The 23,565-nt window shown below is 50.9% G+C and overlaps 2 protein-coding genes across 2 annotated transcripts in view; both read right to left on the bottom strand.

The window, feature by feature from the left end:
* Positions 1 to 9,250, bottom strand: part of LOC101626042 (sodium/glucose cotransporter 1-like) — a 26,677-nt gene extending 17,427 nt beyond the window's left edge. The window contains exons 1-3 of the mRNA XM_012730862.1: positions 9,175 to 9,250; positions 6,736 to 6,956; positions 739 to 874 (exon numbers count right to left, since the gene is read on the bottom strand). Of these exons, the coding sequence (XP_012586316.1) occupies positions 739 to 874; positions 6,736 to 6,956; positions 9,175 to 9,250 (433 nt within the window). The remainder of the gene's footprint in view (positions 1 to 738; positions 875 to 6,735; positions 6,957 to 9,174) is intronic.
* A 183-nt stretch (positions 9,251 to 9,433) lies between these two features.
* Positions 9,434 to 19,817, bottom strand: LOC105854204 (sodium/glucose cotransporter 1-like). Its single transcript, XM_012730861.1, has 6 exons — positions 19,717 to 19,817; positions 19,443 to 19,515; positions 14,316 to 14,420; positions 13,245 to 13,350; positions 10,075 to 10,155; positions 9,434 to 9,507 (listed from the first exon to the last, which is right to left on the bottom strand). The coding sequence occupies exons 1-6, from the start codon at positions 19,815 to 19,817 to the stop codon at positions 9,434 to 9,436; spliced, it is 540 nt and encodes a 179-aa protein (XP_012586315.1).
* Between the last annotated feature and the right edge of the window lie 3,748 nt (positions 19,818 to 23,565).

The following is a 23,565-nucleotide window of genomic DNA, read 5'->3' as shown; positions in this document are numbered from 1 at the left end:
GGGTGTGGGCAGGGCAGGGCAGGGCAGGGCTGCAAGCCCAGGGAGCTTGGGTTGTGGAGAGTGCAGGGGTCTGTTTTCTGACCTATCAGGAAACATCAGCTCTGAGACCCCCCAAAATGCCAGTGGGTACCAAAGACCAACTCTGGCTACACCGACATCTAACAAGGAGCCTCCTTTCTGAAACGGCAGAGGAAGTAGGGTGACAGCAGACCCAGCCCTGGCCCCGGGGAGGAAGGGGCGCCTCGCGCCTCCCAGACAAAAAGCCTTGGCTCGGCCTGGCCAGAGCCCGCAGCGCCCTGCTGCGCCCGGGCCTGCAGGGACGAGCAAGCGCCCGAGGCCTCCCGGCAAGCAGACCTGCGCTCGCTGGGAGAGACGCCGCCCGGAGAAGCAGTTCGGTCGGAGGAGATGCTCCGAGCAGTGACAGCGCGTTAGGGAAACAGGGTCCCCGCAGGGGTCCCCACAGCAGTTAGTGGGAAAACAGGGGCCTAGCAGGCTGCCTGAGCCACCCCCCCCAGGTGCCTCGGCTGCTCCCCGAAGCCGCAGCGGGTGGGACCCTTTGGAGGGCACCTGCACTCCTCGCGGGCTGGGCCAGGCGGAGGAACCTTGGCTGGCTCCTCCTGCCTCGGCTTCCCTCTCCGGACTGCGGCCCTCACCTCCATTCCAACATTTGTGGGGTACCTGCACGTCCCCAGGTCGCCCAGAGAGGAGAGGCCTGGGTGCCCAAGGGCGGGGCTCTACCTGGGTACAAGATGCGGCTGATCATTCCTGGCATCACGAAGATGAACATGGGCAGCAGACTCAGGTAGCCACAGAAGACGCAGCCGGACTTCACGTGATATATGCTCTTCCCCGCCAGGCATCGCTGCACAGAAATCTGCCCGGGAAACACGCAAGGTGCCCTAGAGGACAGCCGTGACCTGCTGCGGCGGCGGGCGGCCCGCGGGGGTATCCGGGGTCAGGGGACGCGGGCGTGACCCGCGAGCAGCCGCCCGGGGGCTGGGGAGTCACGGGCGACTGGCTGCTGGCCAGCGCTGCACGCCGGCCCTGGGCCACGCCAGACCCCTCCCGGAGGCCCCGGACCCCCGCCGCGGCAGGGCAGGCTGAGAGCGCCTGGGCGACACCACCGCCGAGGTGGGGGATGAAGGCGCTCGCACAGGGACGGCAGCATTCACCGCGATTCCCGCGGACCCTTGGCAGGCAGGAACCCCCCAGGGGGTGCTTCCCGCCCCATTTCGCCCTGCTGCGCGCCCAGAGCAGGCTGCACGGCCGGGCGGACGGACACAGCTGCTCAGACTCGCTCTCGGGAGCAGGAAGACCTGGTCCAGGGCAGCAGAACAGTGCAGCATGGTGGAGGCCCAACATGGTGGACCCACGGACCCCCTCCGGAGAGGGGCAGCGCAGCACGGTGGTCCATGCTGGGCCGGTCAGCGGGCGGCGCTCCCACTCCCGCTGTCTTTGTTTTAAAGATGTATTTGTTTATGCACACAGAACTGGGGTACGGGCCAGAGGTGCAGGGGGTGAGAGGACTCCCCAGAGACAGAGCGGGGAGCAGAAACACAATGCCGGGGGGAGCAGCGGGGGACAGGAAGGGTGTGCTGCGCGCTGGGGACCCCTGGCCGGGATCAGACTCGCGCCGAGCGGGCACACACAGCAGGGTGGGCGCCTCGGGGCCTCCTGCCCACCCTGCCGCTGGCCTCCCAGAGGCCAGAGGTGCGGGAGTCAGGCCGCACGCCGGGTCTCTCCCCCGCCTGGGCACAGACGGCCGGCAAGCGCCTGGGCGTGCCTCTGCAGGAAGGTGCCACCGGACACGGCGCGACCAGCCGGAAACTGCCGTGTCTGCACGCGGCGAGGACTCTGGCTTCAGCGTGACGGCGGCCGGGGCTTAGCCTACTCCTGCGGTTGGCCGACTCGCCTTTTGAGAATTGTTTTTCTTGAATCTCCTCCTGTGCTAGCTAGGTAGGTGCAACTCTGCCCCTGCGCTTTAGTAATTACCCCCCAAATGTGGACGTGGACTTAGCCGCAGGTAGCCCGCCCCGCGGTCTGCCTGAAGGTGGGGTCTGCGGGCACGCTGCCAAGGGCCGGCTACTCCAGTTCTCTTCTGTTTTTGACTTCCCGTTGTCATGACTATTGGTTTTTAGCCAGCCGACGCTTGGCATTTCCTCGAGCATCTGCCTGTATCTTGTCACATGTTGGTGCTTCCTTTCTCCCCATTTGCGCCTTTCAGGAAGTTCATGACTTTCTCTGGCCTTGTTCTGAATGGCAAGCTCATCTAGGCATGCAGCCGCAAGTTGGCATTTACCCCGGGACTCTTTCTTTTTTTAAAACATGTATTCACTTATGCACACAAGAACTGGGGTGCAGGCCAGAGGTGCGGGGTGAGGACTCCCCAGACACAGAGCGGGGAGCAGCACAGGCAGATGGACGGAAGCACACTGCTGAGGGGGCCGCGGGGAGACAGGAGGGGAGCCCCGCCCTGCGGGTTTACCTCAGCACTTCGGAAATTCTATTCTGCCCCCACCGGGTGACACCGCGGCCGCCGAGGGGTCCGTTTTGGGCATCACCGTCTCCTCGGACAAGCGACCTTTGCTCTCAGGTGACTTGTAAGACGGTCTTCTCGTCAGTGCTCTGAACTTGCACGATGATTAGTGTCTACATCAGTCCTGCTCGGGACTCGCTCAGACTCCGGAACCCGGACGCTCGTTCTTTCAGCAGTCACAGGCACCGTCGCCTGTGGCTTCCGTCAAGGGCTGCTTTGCCCCCTTTCCTTCTGGAGCTGCTCTTTTCTGTCTCTTTAGTCTCCCTTCAACTATCCCACGTCCACCATTTCCACGCCTTTCGCATCGTTTCAGCAGTCTCCCAAGAATACTAATTTTCCCTCCTCATCCATGGCTATTTTTGACTTGCATGTACCTTTACGTCGTGACTCCTTCCCGCGGTGTCTGATTTCTCGGCCCAGGCGCCGCCCATCAGAGGCCCCACCACCGAGGCCCCCGTGAGTTGCCCCCTCTGGAGTGGTGTCGGTGTTGCCCTCCCCCTCGCCAACCGAGCTCCCCCTCGCCAACCGTGCTCTGTCTATTTCAAAGCTACTGAGTTTTCCACTTCAAAAAGTAGGTATTTCGTTCCTCAAAGTGTGCACTTTCATCCTGACCATCTTGCGTTGATAAGAGTTTTGTTGGTGTTTCAGGTCCGCTTCTGTTTCCTGAGACACTTACTGAGCCCCCGAGCCGCCTTCTCTGAAGGTGGCGCGTGCTGCTGCTGTGTCTCGCGCCCGGCGGCGGGGTTCTTACACGTTTTCTAATTTGGGGCTGGAGCTCCCGCTGAGTGGAATTTACTTGCGGCCAGGCTGCAGGAGCACCAGCCGAGAGAACCTGCCACGAGCCTGCCAGGCCAGCACGCACCAACTTCGGGATGAGTTACTACGGGCTTTCCTGACCGGAGAGAGAAACAGAAGGCCCCACTGTACAGGAAGGCAGGCCAATGCGCTGACATCTCAGGGGCGTTCTCCTGCCTTCTGGAACCCAGCTGAGGCACTTTCTTTGTGTTGTTTCTTGGCTGACGGTAGCTTTCCCCCACGCTACCGTTCTGATGTCGTTACAGACTTTGGAAAGCCCGAGTTCTACATGGGGGCTCATCCTTGACCACTCAGGAACTCAAGACCTTTTCCCTGTTCTCACATAGTCATTTATTTGTTTTTTTTCTTATTTTACATCATTGTTCATTTTTCTTTCTTCCATTTTTTTTTTAACAGTCTTTGCTTTCTTTTCGCGGGTGTAGTCCCCAACTACACCCAAGTCTCTGAAAACTGAGCGTGGTAAACACCGTCAGGGACAGTCCGTGTTAATGTCAATTTAGCGCACTTGATTTCAATCCTCTCTTTGTTTTTGGCTCCTGGAGACTTCTTCCTTTCTTACGAGTCCCTCTATGACTACAATAAGATGCCTGTTATAGTTCCCCAAAGCTCCTAGGTTCTGTGTTGATTGGCAGAGAGTTCAGGAAATCCAGCTTACCTATTGTCAGGTGTGGAAGTCCAGGTAAACTCTTAAAAGTTATTATTACAGATGAAATTGAAAAGAAAAATACAAGAAACAATTCCTTTCCTCCTAGGTAAAGTCGCATAATTAATCACATAATAGAAGCTAAACAGATTAACAGCTATGCCACAGAGAAAGCTCCTGCGTTGTGCTAGATCTCCCCTTCCTGTTCTTCCACTCGACACATCTGAAAGAGTCGTTGTAGTTGGTCTGCGCACGTCTAGTCAACCTGCTGCACCGGCAGGTTCAACTCCCCACCTCTCAGCGGCCCGTCTACGGGACCCAGCCCTGTGGGAAGACTGGCCCACGGCGCCCTCAGAGCAGGCCCTGAGGAATTCGATGACCATCTGTGTTTGCAGATTCTGAGCAACATTTCTAGATCAGAGTGTACAGTATACGGATGCTTAATTTTATCACATGCCGCAAGGGGACCCTTCACGATCTATACTTCCGCAAGGGGTGTGTAGGGCTCCCAAATGCCCCCATCTCCTGTGCTTGGCGTTATCCGGCTTTCTCATTGTGGTCTCATTGTGGTTGTGAACTGCATGTCCCTGATAAGTCTTCTTGCTGGTATTTATGTTTGTTTCGCTTCCTTTTCTATACACTGCCTGTCATTTTCTTCTCTCCTTTGCATGTTGCTGTTTGTTGTTGCTTGTTCATCACAGACAGGCCAGGCTGTCTGGCATCTTGGTTAACAGAGTCTGCGCATGTGCCGTGCACCTGCTCCAGGCACCTCCCCTTCGCAAAAGAGCTCTGGGCGTCTCCACCCTCTAATAGTAGTTTCACTTTTCATAGTTCAGTCTTTAACGACCTAATGTCCGCCTAGGCGCAGTGTTAGCTAGTGTGAAGTGCTGTTGTTCCGAACAGTAAGGTGGTTTTTCTAACACCAGAGAGCTGTGCCAGCCCTGTTGGTTTGTGGAGACTCCCTGAATCCAGGTTAGATTTTTATGAGCACAGGAGTCACCCTGAGCTCTCTATTCTGTTCCATTGGCCTGTAGGTCCATTCTTGGAAATTTCAAACTCCTTTATGACCGCAATTTTCTGGGCTTTATGTGTAAACATCTGGTAGGACGAGTTCTCCCCCTTTGCTCTCCACTTTCAAACTTGGGTTACCTATGTTGGTGTTTTCTTATTCCACAGAATGGCTCTGTCTCCTTTACTGGTAACTCAGAGAAGTCCATTACAGGAGCACAGAGGAGAGGCACCATCCAGAGCCTTCTGGGTCCGCACCGTCCAAAGCAAGAGCTGAAGCCTGGAGGCATCCCAGAAGTCGCCTACTTATTTTTCAAATTGAGGTGAAATTCACAAACCATAGAATTAGCCACTTCACAGAGAACAATGCAGAAGCATTTAGTGCGTCCCCAAAGTTGTGCAAGCACTATCTCTGGTTTCCAAACTTTCCCACCACCCCAGAACACCCACCCCCCGGCCCCGCCCCTGCTAAACCCGGCAGATCCAGTCTAATCTGGATATTTTATAGAGAGGAATCAGAAAGCAGGTGACCTTTTCTGTCTGGCTTCTTTTCAGTGAGCACAGTGTTTCTGAGATCCATCCAAGTCGTAGCCTGTGTCCACACCTGCTTTCTTTTCACGGCTAAAGGATATTACGCAGTGTGGCTGGCTACACACCGTGTTTGCTCGCGCGCACCGGGGACATTTGGGCTGCCTCCACCTTGGTGGCCACGACTGCTGTCTATATGCGCCTTCTAAACGTCCGCCTCCCCTTACTCCTGCTTCTGTGACACTCTTCTGTGACACTCCGATTTCTCCGTTGCTTCTCTTCATGATTTTTACCACGGAGTTGTGTACTCCTGAACGACTTACTGGGCCGTGCCTGCTATCAAGCTTTATGCAAAAGCCATCACGCAGCACCTCGCCTGCGGGGTGGCTCTTACCTGGCCTCCGCCTTGAGGACGGCCCATGCCGCTGTGGGCGCGGCGCTTGCTGTTCATTTCTGTGCTACCTTTGCTTGTCTTTATTTTTTATCTCGTCATTTTATGTTACCGTTTCATTGGATAACGATTTTACAATGTATTTAATGACCTACCCTTCATTAAAAGCATGTAATTTTTAGAATACATTTGAATCCTTAAAAAATTCAACTTACCTACTGACTATTGCACTGAATTTATACATAGTTGGAGAGAACGGGCATATTTTTCATTTCCGAAAAAATCTAGGCCTTTAATTATAGGGAAGATAACACATGAAATAGTTAATGTGCTATAGATGGGGCTGTGGGAGAAATTTATTTTAAATATAATTTCTTGGGCCCTCCCTGGTGGCACAACGGGTTAAAGCGCAGTACTACGAAGCTGTGGCCGCTTCAGCACGAGTTCTATCCCCCGTCAGGGACTGACCCACATGGCGCGGCAGACCTCTCCTGGCCCGCTCGCTGCTCCCCTCAGCAGTGTACTTCATCGATCTGCCTGTTCTGTTCCCCACTCTGTCTCTGGGAATCATCTCACCCCCACACCTCTATCTGTACCCCAGTTCTGTATACTGTACACAAATAAACACATCTTATATATATATATATATATATATATATATATATATATATATATATAATTTCTTGCAAACTGATTTAGGCAGCAAGTAAATGCGGCAGCAGGCACCGTCACCTGCAGCCTGCAGCCGTGGATCTGGCCGGCCCGAGGACACCCCGCCCACCGACAGCCGCTTCCGGCAGGGGGTCTGATTACCTGACTGGCGCACCAGCGGTACAGGTTTAGGATGGAGACGCCAAAGAAGAGCCCAGGCCAGGGGATGTCTCCAGTTAGGGGATCGCGGAAGACGTGGTATGAATCTCTGCGGGGCATGTAGCACTTTGAGTTGGCCGTCCAGTTGCCCTGGCTGACGTTGGTGGGCTTGGAGATGATGTACTTATCCCGAAGCTCTTGATATCCACCCACGTCCTCAAAGGCTTAAAAACAACATCATATTTATCAGTACCTTGGGTGTACAACAGCGAGTGTCTGAAGACCCAAGCGCGCAGAGAAATGCCCAGCTGGACTGACGGTTGGAAATATAAAGAGGGCAGATTCAAGTCAGAGTCACGCGCTTCCGAAAGAACAGCATCTCTTTCAGAGAGGCGTCCGGCGGATGCTGGATGCTGGCGGTTGTGGGGCTCGCTTTGGAGAACAGGGTCCTCCCCAGCTGTCTTCACCCCCGTGTAGCGCAGCTCAGCCTGGGCCAAACGCCTGCGATCCTGGTCCTGTGTGCGACCCAAGTGTGGCCAGTGGGCAGCACCCCTGGGCACCAGCTGGTGTGTCAGGAGGGCCAAGTTGGGCTAACGAGAACGGGTTCTAGGATTCTGCCTGAGGAACCACAAAAACCCTGCTTCCTTCCTCTGGCATTCCAAACTGCTGCAGGAGCGGGAAGCTCTTCTGTCCACCCGCTTCACTCGGAGTCCCGAATCCGCCCCACTGGGTGAAGGGCTCCGGAAACCTTTAGCCTATGAAAGTACTCATGCTTATACGAATTGTGAACTAAAGCTTCATCACAAGTTATCTAACACATTCTGACTAAAAGAGAAATGAATACATATATTTTTATTTTTGCAATGCCAGCAAAACTTATAAAACTTCCTATTTGAAATTTCCTTTAGACTTTATGGTGTGATATTCTCCACCAACATACCAGGTAGTAGGAAGTCTTCATATGAAAGTGAACATACATTAAGAGGCATTAAAACACCCATAATTCCACCTACGTAACTGGAAAAAAAAAAAAGCCCCTTCATGTTGGCACAGGAAACCATATTCCTTTGGTATAATTTGATTTTGAAATAGATCAGAATCATCTGGAGTTCAGAGTAGTCAGTGAACAGATACTGAGTTGACAGTGAGATGAATAAGCACTCGTGGCACTTCTAAGAATGAACTCCATGTGGGCTGGAAAGACGAGGGGAGAAACTGAAGTTATTAGAAGAAAATGGGGGGTTAGCAGTTGGGCCAGGTAACGCACTCTTAAATTAGATAAAGAAGGGAAAAGGAAGGTGGATAAATTGAACCTCAGTGTTTAAAATTTGTATGATTGAAATCAAGATAAAATTGACCCAGGTCTCAATTAAGTACGGATTAAGTACGGGTAAGGCAAATGGTGAAAGGAGCCTGTCAAAAATGCAGCGACAGGCCCTCCCTGGTGGCCAGCGGGTCAGGACGCAGCACCGTGAGCTGGCCGCAGCCGCTTCATCGCGGGTTGGATCCCCGGCCGGGGAGGGACCCCCAGGGCGCAGCAGACCCCTCCTGTCCTGTCTCCCCGCCGCTCCCCTCAGCAGTGTGCTTCGTCAGTCTGCCTGTTCTGCTCCCCACTGTCTCTGGTGACTCCTCTCACTGCCCCTGCACCTCTGGCTTGTCCCCCAGTTCTGTATGCACATAAATAAAACCTTTTAAAAAAAATGCAGTGACATGGGGATCATCTTTGTAACCTCTAGTTAGGAGATTTCCAATGAAACTTAGATAAGTGATCCAGGAGATACGGGAAATACATTTCATCATAAACCAGCTCCAGAGTTGCTGCATGGACAGCGTGTCCACACTGACTTGAATCCTCTCCAACAGTTTGTTGGGAAAGACCCGTCCATCGTCAGTGTCTGCCTGGATGTTTCGGGCTGTCCGAGAGGATCTCGTGCCTCTGGGTGAAACTAGGGCCTCTCCTGGACACTAGCAGCCCACACTGCCCACGCAACGGAAGAATGCTTCACCTGCCCCCGAAGAGTCCGGGGATGCCATTCTTGGCTACTGTGGGCTTGACAGGTCTGAAATACTGATGTGTGACACTGACCCCGATTCCAACACAATTGTTGACTGTTTCTGTAGTCTATGATTCTGTCACTCAAATTAGTCATTGACTCCCACTTAGTTAAAGGTCCTTGGGTCATACTCGGCATGGGCCTTGAGCCTCAGCGGCACAGCATTGAGCATGGCCTGGGTGGACTAATGCTCTGCGAGTGGTTAAGACCGAGGATTGCGTGGTCCTGCTCGATTATGTGTTCTCATTCCCTGGGATTCAGCACGTCCCATGGAACCGACACTCACACATCATTCCGATTTTTTTTATACCTCGGCCAGTGGCTTTTCTAGAGTTCCACCAGACCAGCCTCAGCATGAAGAGCAGTGGCCTCCACCCCAAGGTCACACCTCTGCCAACGGAAGGGCTCTTCCCCTTCGGGTAACACTCGCGCCTGGCCTGAGCCAGGCGCCGCCATGCGCTCATCTCAGCGTGGGCTCGCCGTGTGCCGCGGCGGCTCCCGAGCAAGGCCCTTGCGGAGACTCAGATTCCACGCGTGTGAAACGGGGGTTCCAACAGTCCTTGTGTCCCGGTGGGGACTGAATGACACGGGGCAGACACGCGCCCTCGCCGTCCTGAGGCGCAATCCACACCTGCCACTGTTCTCCCTCAGCAGGAGCGCGGCCACCACGCGCCCCAGCCACACTTGGCCGGAGACACGCAGTAGCTGTTTCGGTCTTTATCTATGTGACATAATGAGCCAGCAAGTCACAAATACACGCACGTAACGTTATATATTGCATATAAAATTGACAACAATTGAGACTAATCTAATATACATAATACAATAAACTACAAATCATATATTTATACCACACACATATAAAATTGAAAACCATGTAATAATACAAATCATACTTACATATTTTGTCATATAGTTATATGTTAAAATATATAAATATAAAAAAATAATTAAAAAATATAAAAACCTTCTATAGTCTCTATTTATGAAGTAATGATGCGAGTTCGGGGAAGAGCAGGTGGACACCACGGGCCTCCACCTTTGGGAGGGTCACCTGTGGCCCTCTCAGCGTCACTGGACAGGAAGCACATGGGCGGAGGGGGGTCGCACGGGCACCCTGGCACCTGTGTTGGGAAGCCTGGGAGTGGCCCTCACCCCCACTCCTCTTTCTCCTTAAATGGGCAGCTCCCGCCTCCCCTTTCAGCCGGACTCAGACAACACCCTCATGTCTGAAGGCGCTGACATGGCCCGGGCGGCTCCCAGGGGCGTCGCCCGGAGGTTTACTCACCGAAGGCCGTTAACAAGATGGAGCCCAGGAGCAGTATGCCGCTGTATATGGCGTCGATGAAGACCACGGCCATGAAGCCTCCTGGCAGGCGGAGAGACAGAGGCACATGGGTTCCCCCTGCTGAAAGCCGCCCACAGCTCTGCTCCAGCACTGGGTCCCCCACATGCACGCCTTTTATCCCTTTAATTCTGTGGGTCTTACTGTTAGAGGGCCCAGTGTGAGCTGGGCGCCTGTCGGTGGGCCTCACTGCGCACTTAAAATTTCGTTGTACTGCAGGCGCACACAAAAGGGTCACTAATGGGTTTATTTACAAAAGGGGAAAGGGAAAGGAACAACCCAGGGAAAGAGAGAAGGAGAGAGAGATACAAGTTAGCTACCCGCTGGCTGACTTAGAGCTCCAGTAACACACCGAGAGCCACCAGCCACGTGGTCCTGAGAGAGAGCGGAGAAAATGGCCCCTATATATTTATATAGATAGACAGACACACACACACACACCCCCCCAAAGTCCCAGAATGCTGCTGGCTCCGCCCTTGGGTCCCGCAGTTCTCTCCCTGGTGCTGCTGGGAGTTGTTGTTTCCAGTTGCCAGAGTGCGGTGGAGTCCACAGAGCTCTGCAGAGCGCCTCGAGGACATCCTGCGCCAGCAGCTCCCCCTTTTGATTTCATGCCACCATATATTTACGCTAAGTCTTGGAACATGCTGCTTCTCCTTTACGTTTCCATGCAGCCCCAAAGAGGACCTCTTTACTCATGACCTCTCAGCCTGGAAGCGAGAGTCAGGAGCACCCCGGTCTCCTCGTGCTAGACGCCCTGAGCTGTGACAACGCAAAATGTTCCCAGACAGTACCAGAGGTCTCTGGGCAGAAACCCCAGCCCTGCTCCTCAATCTCCTCACCTGGGTCTTCCCTCTCCGACTGTGGCAAACTCACTGGCTTCCCGGGTTCCCAATTTGATGGGAAAGCGAGAGGCAAGAGCCGTCCTGTCCCAGGCGGCGGAGGCTGCAGGCCAGACTGGCTCCCGTCTCTCCTCAGCTGCATGTGATAGGGATTCGGCCCTCTCTTAGATCACTGCCTTGGTCAGTGTAAACATGTTCCCAAGACTCTAGCTATCCTCTGAGCTTCGCGGCATCTGTTTCATTTCTCCTGTCCCCTTTGATCCTGCCGATTTGAGGTTTCTCCCATATTTCCTTCGTGAGCCTTGCTAGAGGTTTGCTCTTCTCTCAATGAACCAGCTTTGCTTCCATGTATCTTTGGGCTGGCCTTTAAATTTCCATTTAATTTACTTCTGCTTTGATTTTGATTATTCCTGCTCTATTTATTGGGTCTTGGATTTTATGTTCTTTTCCTAGTGACTTTAACTGCTAGAGGTTGCCTTGAGCTCTTTTTTATCTCCTGATGAGGGCCTCCGTCGCCACCTATTTCCCTCTCATACTGCTCCTGCTGCAACCATGTGCTTTGGAAAGCTGTGTGCTCGTTATCATTTATCTCAAGGTATTTTAAAAAAGATTTCTTTATTTATACACACAGAACTGGGGTACGGGCCAGAGGTGTGTGTGTGTGGGGGGGGGGTGAGAGGATTCCCCAGAGACAGGGTGGGGAGCAGAACAGGCCGATCTACTGAAACACACAGCTGAGGGGAGCAGCGAGCGGGCCAGGAGAGGTCTGCCGCGCCCTGTGGGTCAGCTCCCTGGCTGGGGATTGAACTCGTGCTGTGGTGGTTTCGGAGAGCTTCACAGCATGGTGCTTTAACCCACTGCACCAGCAGGGAGGGCTCCTCGCTCAAGGTATTTTTTAATCCCTTCGATTTCTTCATTAATCCAGTGTCTTTCAGTGGTGCCGTTCAGTCTCCACGTATTAAAGGATTTCCTTGCTTTCTTTTTATAGCTGATGTCTAGTTTGACACCTTTCTGGCCCAAGAAAATGGTAGGTGTCATTTCAATTTTTGTGCCTTTGCTGCTGTTTGTTAACGTCCTAGAATGTGGTCTGTCTATTGGAGACTGTTCCAACAACACTTGTATTCTGACGTCGGGGGTGCAGCACCCTGTAAAGGTCTCTGAGGTCCATGTGGGCTAATTCTCCATGGACGGCTCTCATAGTCCTGCTTATTTTAGGTCTAGTCCACCTGTCCACTGATGGGAGTGAGATGTTGAAGTCTCCTACCACAAGTGTGTTTTTCCAGAGCCCGTTTCCGGAGTTAATGGCTAACTATGCATCTTGGTGTTCCTCCATGTGTGAGAGCTATGGCTTCTTGATGTATCGCTCCCTTGGTCATTACATCGTGTCCCTTCCTGTCTCGTTTCCTTCTCACAGTAGAAACCTGTGTTGTCTGGCCTGAGGGGCTGTCTCTGCTTCTGCATGTGCCCCTTCGCTGGCAGGAGTGTTTTTCAGCCCTTTTCTTTGAGCCTGTGTTTGTGTCTCCGGAGACAGGAAAAGCTTGGATCCTGCTTCCTGATCCAGCTAACTACTCTGTCTTTTCACTGGTGAGTTCAGTCTCTTTATATGTAAAATGATTACTGATATGTAGTGGTCTTTTGCTGCCATTTTACTCTTAATTTTTATGGCTCAATCTACAAACGAACCACAAGCCAGTGGCCATCAGAATTCTCCCCCAAACAAAAGTCCAGGATTAGACGGCCTCACCAGTGAATTCTACCAAAGCTTCGCAGGTGAGGGGAGGCTAAGACCGAAGAGGGAGGGAGCATGAGGACTAAGGTAGTGGACTCTGGGTGATTTGCTGGTGGGCGCACGGCAGAGGCTGAGGGTATACCCTGAGGGTATTCGAATATTACCACAACTCAATAAACTTACCAAAAAATATAAAACATCCCAACACAGGCCTGACTAGGCGCCCTGAAGCTGCTACCCCCGCTCCAGGTCCCCCCACCCCCTTCCTGTGTTTCTATTCTTTCTGCTCAGCCTGACCTGCTCTTGCCCACATGACTTACTGGCCGTTCCTGCTGGCTCCTTTGGGAAGTCCCTGCCAGCCTGACCTGAAGTCAGGGGCAGGACACCCATTAGGCGTCATGCCTGTTATTTTCATCGTCCTGCTCCTCAGCCCCCAGCAATGTGATCTACAGATCAGGGAAAATGAAACAGTTGCAGAGTCCTGCCTCAATGTCTACCAGGACTCTGTCCTGTCAACACCAGTGCCTGTCCGGTCAGTGCCTCACCTGTGAAGGCATGAATGCCGGTGACTGTCAGCAGGATTATGGCGGTCAGGCTGACGTCCACCCCCGCAACGAGCTTTATGGCCATGGTCCCAATGAACAGCTCCACCTGCAGTGAGAACAAGAGAGGGGGTTGTGGGTCAGAATATTTGGCTTACTTGCCAGTGATTTTGAGGTACAGACACACGCTTTAAGCACACGCACCTAAGTTAATTGACTTATATACAGCGATTACCCCAGAATTCATCTATCTTCTATCTACCACATGCGTTCCCAGCACCAACCATGTAGTAGATACTTGGTCGGGTTCAGAAGACACAAAACTAAGTCACTGTCTTCAAATAACTCACATTCAATAAAGGAGATAGACCATTAGCTAGGAATTTCCATCCAGTGAGATATATGGCATTCAAAAAACATTTATCTGGTGTCTTCTGGGCTAAATAAGCTTTTAGCAAGGGAGTCATGTACTGAGCAAGCCAGGTGAGGCCCTCGGTCTCAAGACGCTTGCATTGGGTGGAGAAGAGAGATAAAAAGCCGGAAACACACACAAACTCTCAGTGGTGACAAGAACTACATGAAAAAATGGTAACAGAGCCTAACAGTCGTGAACGGACATACCCTGGAAGGTGTCTCCAAGGTGGTGATGCATGAACAGTCCTGGGGAAGAATATACTAGACCCAGAATAGAGCAAGTGTCAGGCCTTCAGCTGGAAGAGGCTTGCCGGATTCCAGAGGCAGTAAGGAGGCAGCGAAGCCAGAGCACGGTCAGTACAGGGTGAGACAGAGACAAGGGGACCGTCCTTTCAGGTGACAAGCGGTTAGCTGGCCTCATGAGGGTGACGGGAACTCCGGGATCGCTTTTAAACATTACTTAATATGTGACGCGGGTCAGGCCACTGTTCTCTGGGAACTAGGAGCTGGAGAGGACGCCTCTGCCTGTTCTTTTTCGTGAAGTGTGCTTGAGCTATTTTTATTCCCGCTGGAGACCAACGCATTGGGTGAAGTTCTGGGACAAACCTAGCGTTGTCCTACTGATTTTGTTTTCTGTAGGCTGGTTTTAACACCACTCACCAAGATATTATGGAAGATACAGAAGTACAAGAAGAGAACAGCGAGGAGGGACTGTATCCGGCGGCTGCCAAACCTCAGGCTCAGATATTCTGGCATGGTCGTCACCTGTGAAAGCAACCAGACAGGTCACCATCAGCCGAAGTGCCCGAGAGGCAGCCCCGCTCAGGACAATAACAGCAGACGGGAAGAGCAGAGTGTGGAGCCATCTGGGGCTGTTCAGAGGCAGTTGCTGTGCACTGCTTTTTCACTCTTGAGTTTTTCCTCAACCTAAGATCATTTTCCTATGGGACAGGGATCCCATTTTGTTTCTGCCTGTGAGCATCAGCCGGCCCTCTTTCCTCAGTGACCCGAGCTGCGGTCGGCACCACGCCGTAAGTCAAGGTCCACGTCTCGGCCTTTCTGGACACGTTCCTCTTCCACTGTCACTGCGCTTTCCAGTGCCAGTCCTCACTGCTCTTGGATGCGGAGGTAAATCAGGCTTAAGACGCATAAAAACCAAAGCAGTGACTCTGGCTGGGGGCTTGTCTATTATTTCAGAGAACCATCGCAGTGTTCCATCGAAGCCTTGGACCATCTTTTTTATTTTTTAATCTTGGACAATCTAGTTCATTCGAGTGCTCCCTCCATTCTCCTGGCGTTTGGTCTCTGTGTTCGTTTTCTAACATCCTGAAGTGAGGGGTAAACTTGTTTGACTTCTTTCCTGTTTCCTCACCTGGATTGCTATATATTTTTTCCCTCTAAGCTTAGCTTGTCTTCTTTCCAGCAGGTTCTGAGAAGTTGGGTCTCCATTTTTCTTTCCTTTTGTGCTTTCAGTGAGAGATGTCAGCTTTCCTGGCGTTCGAGGCTCTTGCTGAGAAATTCAGTGGGCATGCCTTTGCAGGTGGAATTTTTTCTCTCTCTTGCTGTTTAAAATTTGTGCTCTTTGTCTCTGATTTCAGACAGTTTCCCTACAGTGTTTCCTGGAGGTGGGAAGGGGATATATGAACTTCATGATCTTGGATCTCTGAATCTCTACCCAGATTTGGGAAGTTCTTGGTCATTATTTCTTTAAATAAGCTTTCTTCCTCTTTCTTCCTTTTCTAGCCTCCCTTACTAGGACTCCAACAGACCCACACTGCTTCTCGTAATGTTCTTCCTCTAACTCCGATAGGCTCTCTCCACTCTTTTTCATATAACCTGCCTTCTCACAGATGCTTTCTTTTATTTGATCCAGTGCACGACAGATGTGCTCTACTGTACTTTTTAACTTAGTCATTGTTTTCCCCAGCTCGAGAATGTAGTTATGATTTTTATGATCTCAACCTCTACTAAGCTTCCTGTCTCTTCATGTGTGCTTTTCCATGTTTTCTGTGTGATTTTCCCGTAGCTTTCTGAATTTCCTTAAAACAACAATTTTATTTATTTATTTTTATGAAGTATTTTATTCTCTTACACCGCTGTTCATTTTTTGTGCAGTATTTGGTTTGTCTCCTCAGGTGCAGTCCCCATAAATCTCCCATCACCACATCACCCGTGAACAGCCACCCCAGCCCCTCTGCTCTTCCCTCCCCTGCTTTGACCCTCTCCCTGCCCCCTTGCCTCGGATCTATGTTTTGTCTGCAGGTTTTGTCTTTTTTTCTCCTTTGACATTTTGTTCAGTTCCCTGGCACTCATATAAGTGAAACCATCCAATCCTTTTCTTTCTGATGTATCTCGCTGAGCCCTTCCAGCTCCATCCATGTTCCTGCGAAGGGCATGAGTTTTATCTTTTGGTGGCTGAGTAGTATTCCGTTGTGTGTATATATCACATCTTCTTGATCCATCATGTTTTTGGGCATTTAGGTTGTTTCCATCTCTTAGTTATTATAAATAGTGCTGCAGAAGGCATGGGGTGCAGGACTCCTTTCAGATTAATGTTTTTGTGTCTTTTGGGCAAATTCCTGGGAGTGGAATCGCTAGATCAGATGGTAGACTCATATTTTAGTAATCTGAGTGTCCTCCACACAGCTTCCCATAGTGACTGGGCCATTTGGCACTCTTCCCGGCAGCGGAAGAGGGCTCCTTTTCCTCCACATCCTCTCCAGCATGGTCACGGCCATTCTCACCAGTGCCAACAAATATTTCTAATTCCTTGTCATGCAGATCGCGTATCTCCATTTATTTGGGGTCAGTTATCGGAAAATCATTGTGTTGATGGTGTTGCTTTGGCAGTATCACATTTCCTTGATTCTTCTTGGTCCTTCGGTCTTTCACTGCTGTCTTTCCATCTGAGGAAGCAGTCATTTCCTCCGTTTTTTTACCGACTGGCATCAAGAAAGAAACCCCTCGGGCGGCCCGGCCTGGTAGGGATCTGAGGCCTTCCCAGCCTTTCTGTAGACAGGCCTCCCTCTCCACGCGGCTTGCCCTTCTGCAGGTGAGCCCTGAGCTCACAACGCCTCCCTTCCGTCCTGCAGTGTCAGGTCACGCGCTCCCAGTGTTCTACTCGCCACCTTCCCTAGGGTGGCGCTGAATGTTCATGTTTGTGCGTTTTCTTGCAAAGCCACGGGGCCAGTTAATGTTCTGTGTGCAGGCTCGCCCTGCCCCCGCCATGGCAGTGTGCACGCAACAAATGGCCACGAGCGGCTGAGGTGTGCGGAGTGTTTAGGCGCCCACGCGTCAGTTGGGGTGAGGACAGGCTCTGCGGTGAGGTGTCCCAGCGTTTGCTGGAAGGATTCTGGGTAGAGTCTGAAAGGCAGCCCAGAGACTCCCATGCTTTTGGCACCCCCAGCTGCTGTTATCTTAGCAACTCCCCATTCCTCAGTGGCACAGGACCCTCAGCAGTCTCGACGGGAGGCGACACTTGGGTCCCGGGGGGACCCTCAGGCTGCAGAGGCCTCCCTTGACACTGCCCTCCCTTAGGAGATGCAGTCAGGGAAACCTCTTTTTGCTCTTTTCAGTGTGACTTAGCCTGATTTTGGGGGCTTGTAGTCAGCGCCAACCCCCTTGCACTTGCAGACTTGCTCAAAAACCATCTGTGGGTGATTATCTGAACTGCACTGTTTGTGTGGAAGGTGACAGAAAACTTTCACTGGCTGTGACCGGTTTCACGCCACCGGTGCCCTTGGGAGGGGCCCCGGGCGCCCCTCTTTGCCCTCCTCACTAAGCCAGGCCTGGCCAGGTCTGTTTTCCCTAACCTCCCACAGACTTCTCAGAATGAGCTTGTCAGATTCCCCAAAAGTCCCATTTGAATTTTGTTTGGAATTGCATTCCGTGCACAGATGAGTTTGGGAAGGAGATAGTCTTGTAATCATTAAACCTCATTGTTCTCCTCATTTATTTAGAGCCTATTTTTAAGCACGTTTTAAAATGTCTCTAGGAAAAGTGAAGAGGGGAACTCTTGGTTAAGGTCCAGAGAGAAACAGGAGATAGTTACTGGAGTCTGTTTATAGGAGGCAGTATGATGTTACCTTTGACATGTTACAGGATTTAGGGCAGACAGTATGAAGATCACAAGACCGAGAGGTTTAGCTTCCCCTCCAGGATATTTTCAGTACATATGCAATACTTTTAAGAAGAAATATGCTAAGAATAGAATAACTGATAATGGATACTCACCCCAGCCTTCATGTAAATAGGAGAAAATACCCAACCAAGAATACAGACCATAAGTGAAGTCTGAAACCAAGAAAAATAACTGTTAGATAAGGGTCCCATTTAAGCCAATCTCTTAAGTGAGATACCAGCTCAGTAACTATCTATTTTGAGCCTGAAAAGCGTTTACTATTGCAAAACTTACAAGTAACAGTCCATGTGTATACACCTTACAGAACAACCAACTTAACTTACAAGTACTTGATCTTTACCTATAAAAAGGTGCACTCAAGGGCCCTCCCTGATGGTGCCGGGGTGAAAGCACAGCACTGTGTCAATGTCTGCAGCCACTATAGCCTGAGTTCAGTCCCCAGCCAGGGGTGACCCACATGGTGCAGCAGACCTCTCCTGTCTCCCCGCTGCTCCCCTAAGCAGTGTGCTTCATCCATCTGCCTATTCTGCTCCCCACTCTGTCTCTGATGAATCCTCTCACCCCACCCCGCACCTCTGGCCCGCACCCCAGTTCTTGTGTGCATAAATAAAAAAATCTTAAAAAAAAAAAGATTATGAAAAGGTGCACTCAAAAGCATCAGATTTCAAAGTATGTATTTTTAATTTGTTTGCCTAATTCCAGAAGGGAATGAAGGTGGCTTGTAGTTAAATATAAAAGATATTGAACAACAACAACAACAAAGAGCAAAAATTAGAAATCACTCAGAGAAAAGGGAGAGAAACTACACAAAAGTTTCCATTATTGCGGTGAAATGATAAGTTTGACTCTGGCTTCCCTATAATGAAGGGGTAAGGTTAGTCAAACATATGAAGGAGGCACTCAGAAACTAGGAGAGGTGAACTGTGGCGGAAGCCAGGGCTTGTTGGTAGTTTTGGAGTTGACACTGCTGGAAGAAATCTTTATTTTTATAGTCCACGAGAAGAAAAATGAGAATGAGAAAGGGAGGATTTCTGATTTATAAACAAAGGTAAGATAATTTCTATTAAAAGTAGGCGAATTAACCCAAGACTTATACATTTGGAAGAACAAATTCTGTATCCTTTAACAAATTTACTCCATAGATTGACTAAATATTCCATTTATTAAGTTTGAATACATTTGAAACGTGGAATTCCTGGGAGACTGATTAGGAGTTGTGTATGAGTTAGCCGAGGGTCTCAAAGCAGTCGGCTGCGTCCATTTCAATGTGGATGTGCTTACACGACAGATACAGACATGTAGGAGCACACTCATGTACACCTGTCATGCACACATGTACCCGTAGCTCTGCCTCTACGCACCTACGACCTGCTGCCGTCTCCAAGCACACGCGTGCGCACATGCACGTGCTGGATGGCCCTCTGCCTCCCCGAGTCATCGCCCCTGTGAGCGCCGAGGGGAGCCCCAGTCTCTGACTTAATTGATTAACAAGATGGAGACAAACGCTGCCGAGATACGTCAGACTTGGCTCCGTGCTTAGTTGCTTTGAGACTTTACTATCTGCTCGAGCAGGGAAGCAAGTTTCTAGGCTTCTCCGGTGGATTTGGACAAGGGCCCGGGTCGGCGCTGCGGAAGCTCTGACTTACATTCCACTCCACGGCCCCCACGGCAAAGCCCGAAGAAGCGCCGATTCCAGACAGGCTCATGATGCGGACAGTACTGAAATGTGAGGCAAAAAAAGATGCACCTATCTGACAGTCAAAAGAGAACAACAGTGGATTTTTAGTGTAGGTCATCTGCAGACATGGACACTTTTATCCTTTCCCCATGTGAGCCCTTGCTAGCTGTTCCTTGCATAGTTGCTCTAGCAACGGAATGGGAGGAAATATTTGCATACCCCATCTGACAAGGGGCTGGTACCCACGATCTCCGAAGAGCTCATACGGCTCAACAAAAACAAAGCCAATGACCCAATCGGAAAAAGGGCAGAAGAGCTTCTCCGAGACACAGCCGACAGACATCCTCAGGGAAATGCACAGTGAGACACCATTTCCCACCTGTGAGCATGGTGCCCCAAAGGGGCCCGAAATAAGTGTTGTTGAGGATGTGGAGACACAGGACTCTGGTGGGCTTCTGGTGGGAGAGCGGACTGGGTCAGTCCCGATGGGAGGCCCCGCGAGATCCTAAAAACGGACCCAGCAGTTCTACCTGGGGATATCTACCCAAAGAATAAAAAACAGCAGCGCTAATCTGGAGGGTAGATGTTCTCCTGTGTTCACGGAGACTCTGCTGAGACCCCTTCACAACAGCTGAGCTATGGAAACAACCTGAGTGCCCAGAGACAGGACTGGGGTAGGAAAATATGGAACATATACCCAATGGGATATTACCCAGCACTGTAAGGGGGGGGGTCCCCAGGAAAAGGGGAGGTTCCAGGTTTCTGTCCCACCCACAGCAGGGTGGAGCTGAGCAGGAAAGAGAAGACTCTGGAGAGAGACTGAGGAGAAGGAAGCAGGATGGTGCCTGAAGGAGACCTGGGGGGCCCAGGGAGCAGAGCCGTGGAGAAGAGGCTCTTGTTTCTTGGCCCTGCACGGGGGGACACAGACGTGGGGGAGACCTGTGGGAGGTGACTATGGCAGCATTTATCTTGGTTTTGATGTTGCTCTCTTCCTCCCAGACTTGTTTGGCCGTTTCTGACCTTTTTCAGTGGGTCTTCGCCAGACTTGTGGCAGACTTTCAGGCCTTGCTCTGGGCCAACCCCTTCTGGGTGGACTTTTACCATGAGGGGACAGGCAACTTTGGGGGTTTGGTTTAGAAACTCTATTCTTTGTCTTTTCTGTACTGCACACTCATTGTATTCAAGTTTCTTTCCATGGAAGGTCTTATATGTTTTGTCTTGATGTGGCGGGTGGCAGAACCTACTTAGAGTGGGCAGATTTGGGGTTTCAGGGGTGTTTCTCTCCCTGTAACAGCATCATGATATCCCATCATGCAGGTATATGCTGTACCTCTGGGGTACCTTATAGTCTGCCCAGCAAATACCTGCGCCATCTTCATACCCTGCTCAATCCCACCGGTCAGACTTTCTCTTCTGTGTTTTCTGTATTAGCACACTGGACACACACCCGAACTCCTGTTCTAGAATGTGTGCATCCAGGGGGCAGGGCTGTTGATTTCCTATTCATGTTTTGGACCCCAGCATGATATCTTATGCATAACTAAATATTACTGAGATTAAGGACACTGAACACAAATGTTCAATTTCTTTTAAGAAACTACATAAGAGCTAAGGGAACTACTTATCAAATGGGAGTCCTGATTTAGCAGTTTCAAAATACTTCAGGCATATGATGCCTAAATAAAATAAATAAGCAAATTAACACTCAATGCCCCAAGTGGATTGCATTTCGCAAGGCTCACTCACCGTCCACCAGGCAAGATTTCGGCCAGCAAGGAAAAAATCATCTATTGTTCCACGACTGTTTGTCAGAATGGCCTGACAAAAAGAGAAAGAAAAAAGGAAAAAGAAAAAAACAAACAAGCAAAAAAACAATGGAATACAGGAAACCAAATTGTTCAAAAAACACAGGTCCCGCAAACAAATGACCTTCACTTATGGGTAAATCTCTTCTACAGAGAATCCCAAGCCCATTTCCCTCCTCTCTCTTCAGCGTGGCGACAGTAATTTGCTTTCTTTCCCCCACAAATAGTTAACCAGCACCGGATCTCTGGTGCATGGTCAACTAGGAAGAGCCAATCTGAGCGTGTGCCTTCTCCCCAGCCAGCACGCTGCCGTCGCCATGGCATCCCCCACTTCAGCCAGGTCCTAGCTACTGGGGTCACAGGTCTGACACCCTTCTGCCCCGCCCTCCTGCACGGAGGACAATTCTGGGGTTGCCTTGACTCTGAGGGCCCGGAAGGGGGAGCTAGCGGGCAGAAATGTGTTTCTGTAGGAAGAGTGAACTCATAACCCCTCCAGGTCATATCCCAGAACCTTAAACCAAAGAAGCAGTCCCCAAGCCAGGCACATTCGGTTCACCTCATTTCAGCCATCACCATCAAGGGCCTACTATGTGTAACGCTCACCTGTCCTAAGGAAGTATCAGTGGTATGTAGTCAAGGTGCTCTTGAGCTTTTCGAAAGGAATTTAGAAGATGTTCTAAGGGCCCTCCCCGGTGGGGCAAGAGGTTAAAGCACAGCACTGTGAAGCTCTGGCAGCTACAGCAGCCCGAGTTCCATCCCTGGCCAGGGCGTGACCCGCAGAGCGGGGCCGATCTCTCCTGTCTCCCTGTTGCTCCCCTCGGCAGTGTGCCTCATCGATCAGCCTGTTCTGCTCCCTGCTCTGTCTCTGGTGAATCCTCTTACCCCGCCCTGCACCTCTGGCCTGTACCCCAGTTCTGTAAGCATAAATAAAATTTTTTAATCTTTTTAAAAATTAAACAAATGAAAATAAAAAAATGTTCTAAGATGAATAAAATTATCCTCCCCTTCCATTACAGAAAGAGCCACACGGGAAGCAGAGATCGGGGAGGAAGGTGACTTCGGCCCTGTCTCTACCTCTTTCCCTCTGCTCTCTTTCTGGAACAGTACAACCAGCCAGGTTGTTAAGGGAGAAGACGCATTCAGCACTTTCTCAAAGATCTCTGGCTGAGACAGACAGAAATGGAAATGGAAAAAAAAAAAAAAAGTATTCATCCTCCCCTCCCCCACGATGCAAGAGCCAGGAGGAAGAAGCTTGGCCAGCTGCTCCCTGTGGGCACTCGGCAGACCGAGAACAGTCAGGAAGAGCTTCTGGGCAGAGGTGGCAGTTTGGTCTGTGAGAACAACAGCGGTTTGTGTCGAAAATGGAAAAAAACAAAGCCGACGCCTCTGTCACAGCCTGCAGAAAAGTAAACTCCAGGTGTTCTTGAGATTCAAATATTAAAGAAATTATAAAACACCGAAAGAAAATTTGGAATAATATTTGTACAACCTTGGAGCAGAGGGAAACTTTCCTAAGCGTGGAAATCAATATACCCTAATGGAGAAGAGCACTAATTGATTTCAAGGCGAAGAAAAATTCAAACAGCAAAACAACACCAGCAGCAGAGTCCCGGCCAGTGTTTGTCAACCAGTGTGGCGTTTCGCCCCAACTTGCCAGGGTCATTTTGCGACGTTTATAGACACCTTTGGCTGTGAATGGGGAAGGGCCAGGGAGACCCGAGCACAGAATAATGCACAAGGCAGGCCCTTGTTATCTGGTCCCAAACGCCAGGAGCACAGAGGCTGAGAAACACCGCTCTAGATTAACCGAAGTCTGGGGAAAGCATACGAGCCATTCCAACGACGGACATGTCGATAAAGGAAACGTCAAATAGCCCAGCTCTCAAAAGGACAAGCAAACTAGCTACTCACGAAGAAAGTCATGGGAAGATGCTCGGCCTCACTAGGAGACTCAAACTGAGCCACACCTCGGCCTTCTGTGAGACACCACTGTTCAGCCATCAGCCTGGCCAACCCGTCAACCGGCCGACTGGACAAGCAGCACAGGGAAGAGGAGAAGCAAGAATCATGGCCGGTGGGGACTTGGGGGGAAGAGAACGCTCATTTGCTACTTGTGAGAGATGAACATCTCAACAAGCTTTGGGGATGGCCAATTCGTCATATTTGCTAACATTTCTCAGGAACATCCCCTTCTACCAGTGATAACGCTGGTAGTCCATGCGACACAACAACCTGGCAACAATCTAAGTGTCCATCAGTAGGAGGAGATGAGTACACAGGCTTGTC

This window comes from Condylura cristata, unplaced genomic scaffold (assembly GCF_000260355.1).
Source record: "Condylura cristata isolate star-nosed mole 26May11 unplaced genomic scaffold, ConCri1.0 scaffold00029, whole genome shotgun sequence".
Taxonomy (NCBI): Eukaryota; Metazoa; Chordata; class Mammalia; order Eulipotyphla; family Talpidae; genus Condylura; species Condylura cristata.
The sequence above is the reverse complement of the archived record's forward strand: the minus strand, read 5'-3'. Positions and strand labels throughout refer to the sequence as shown.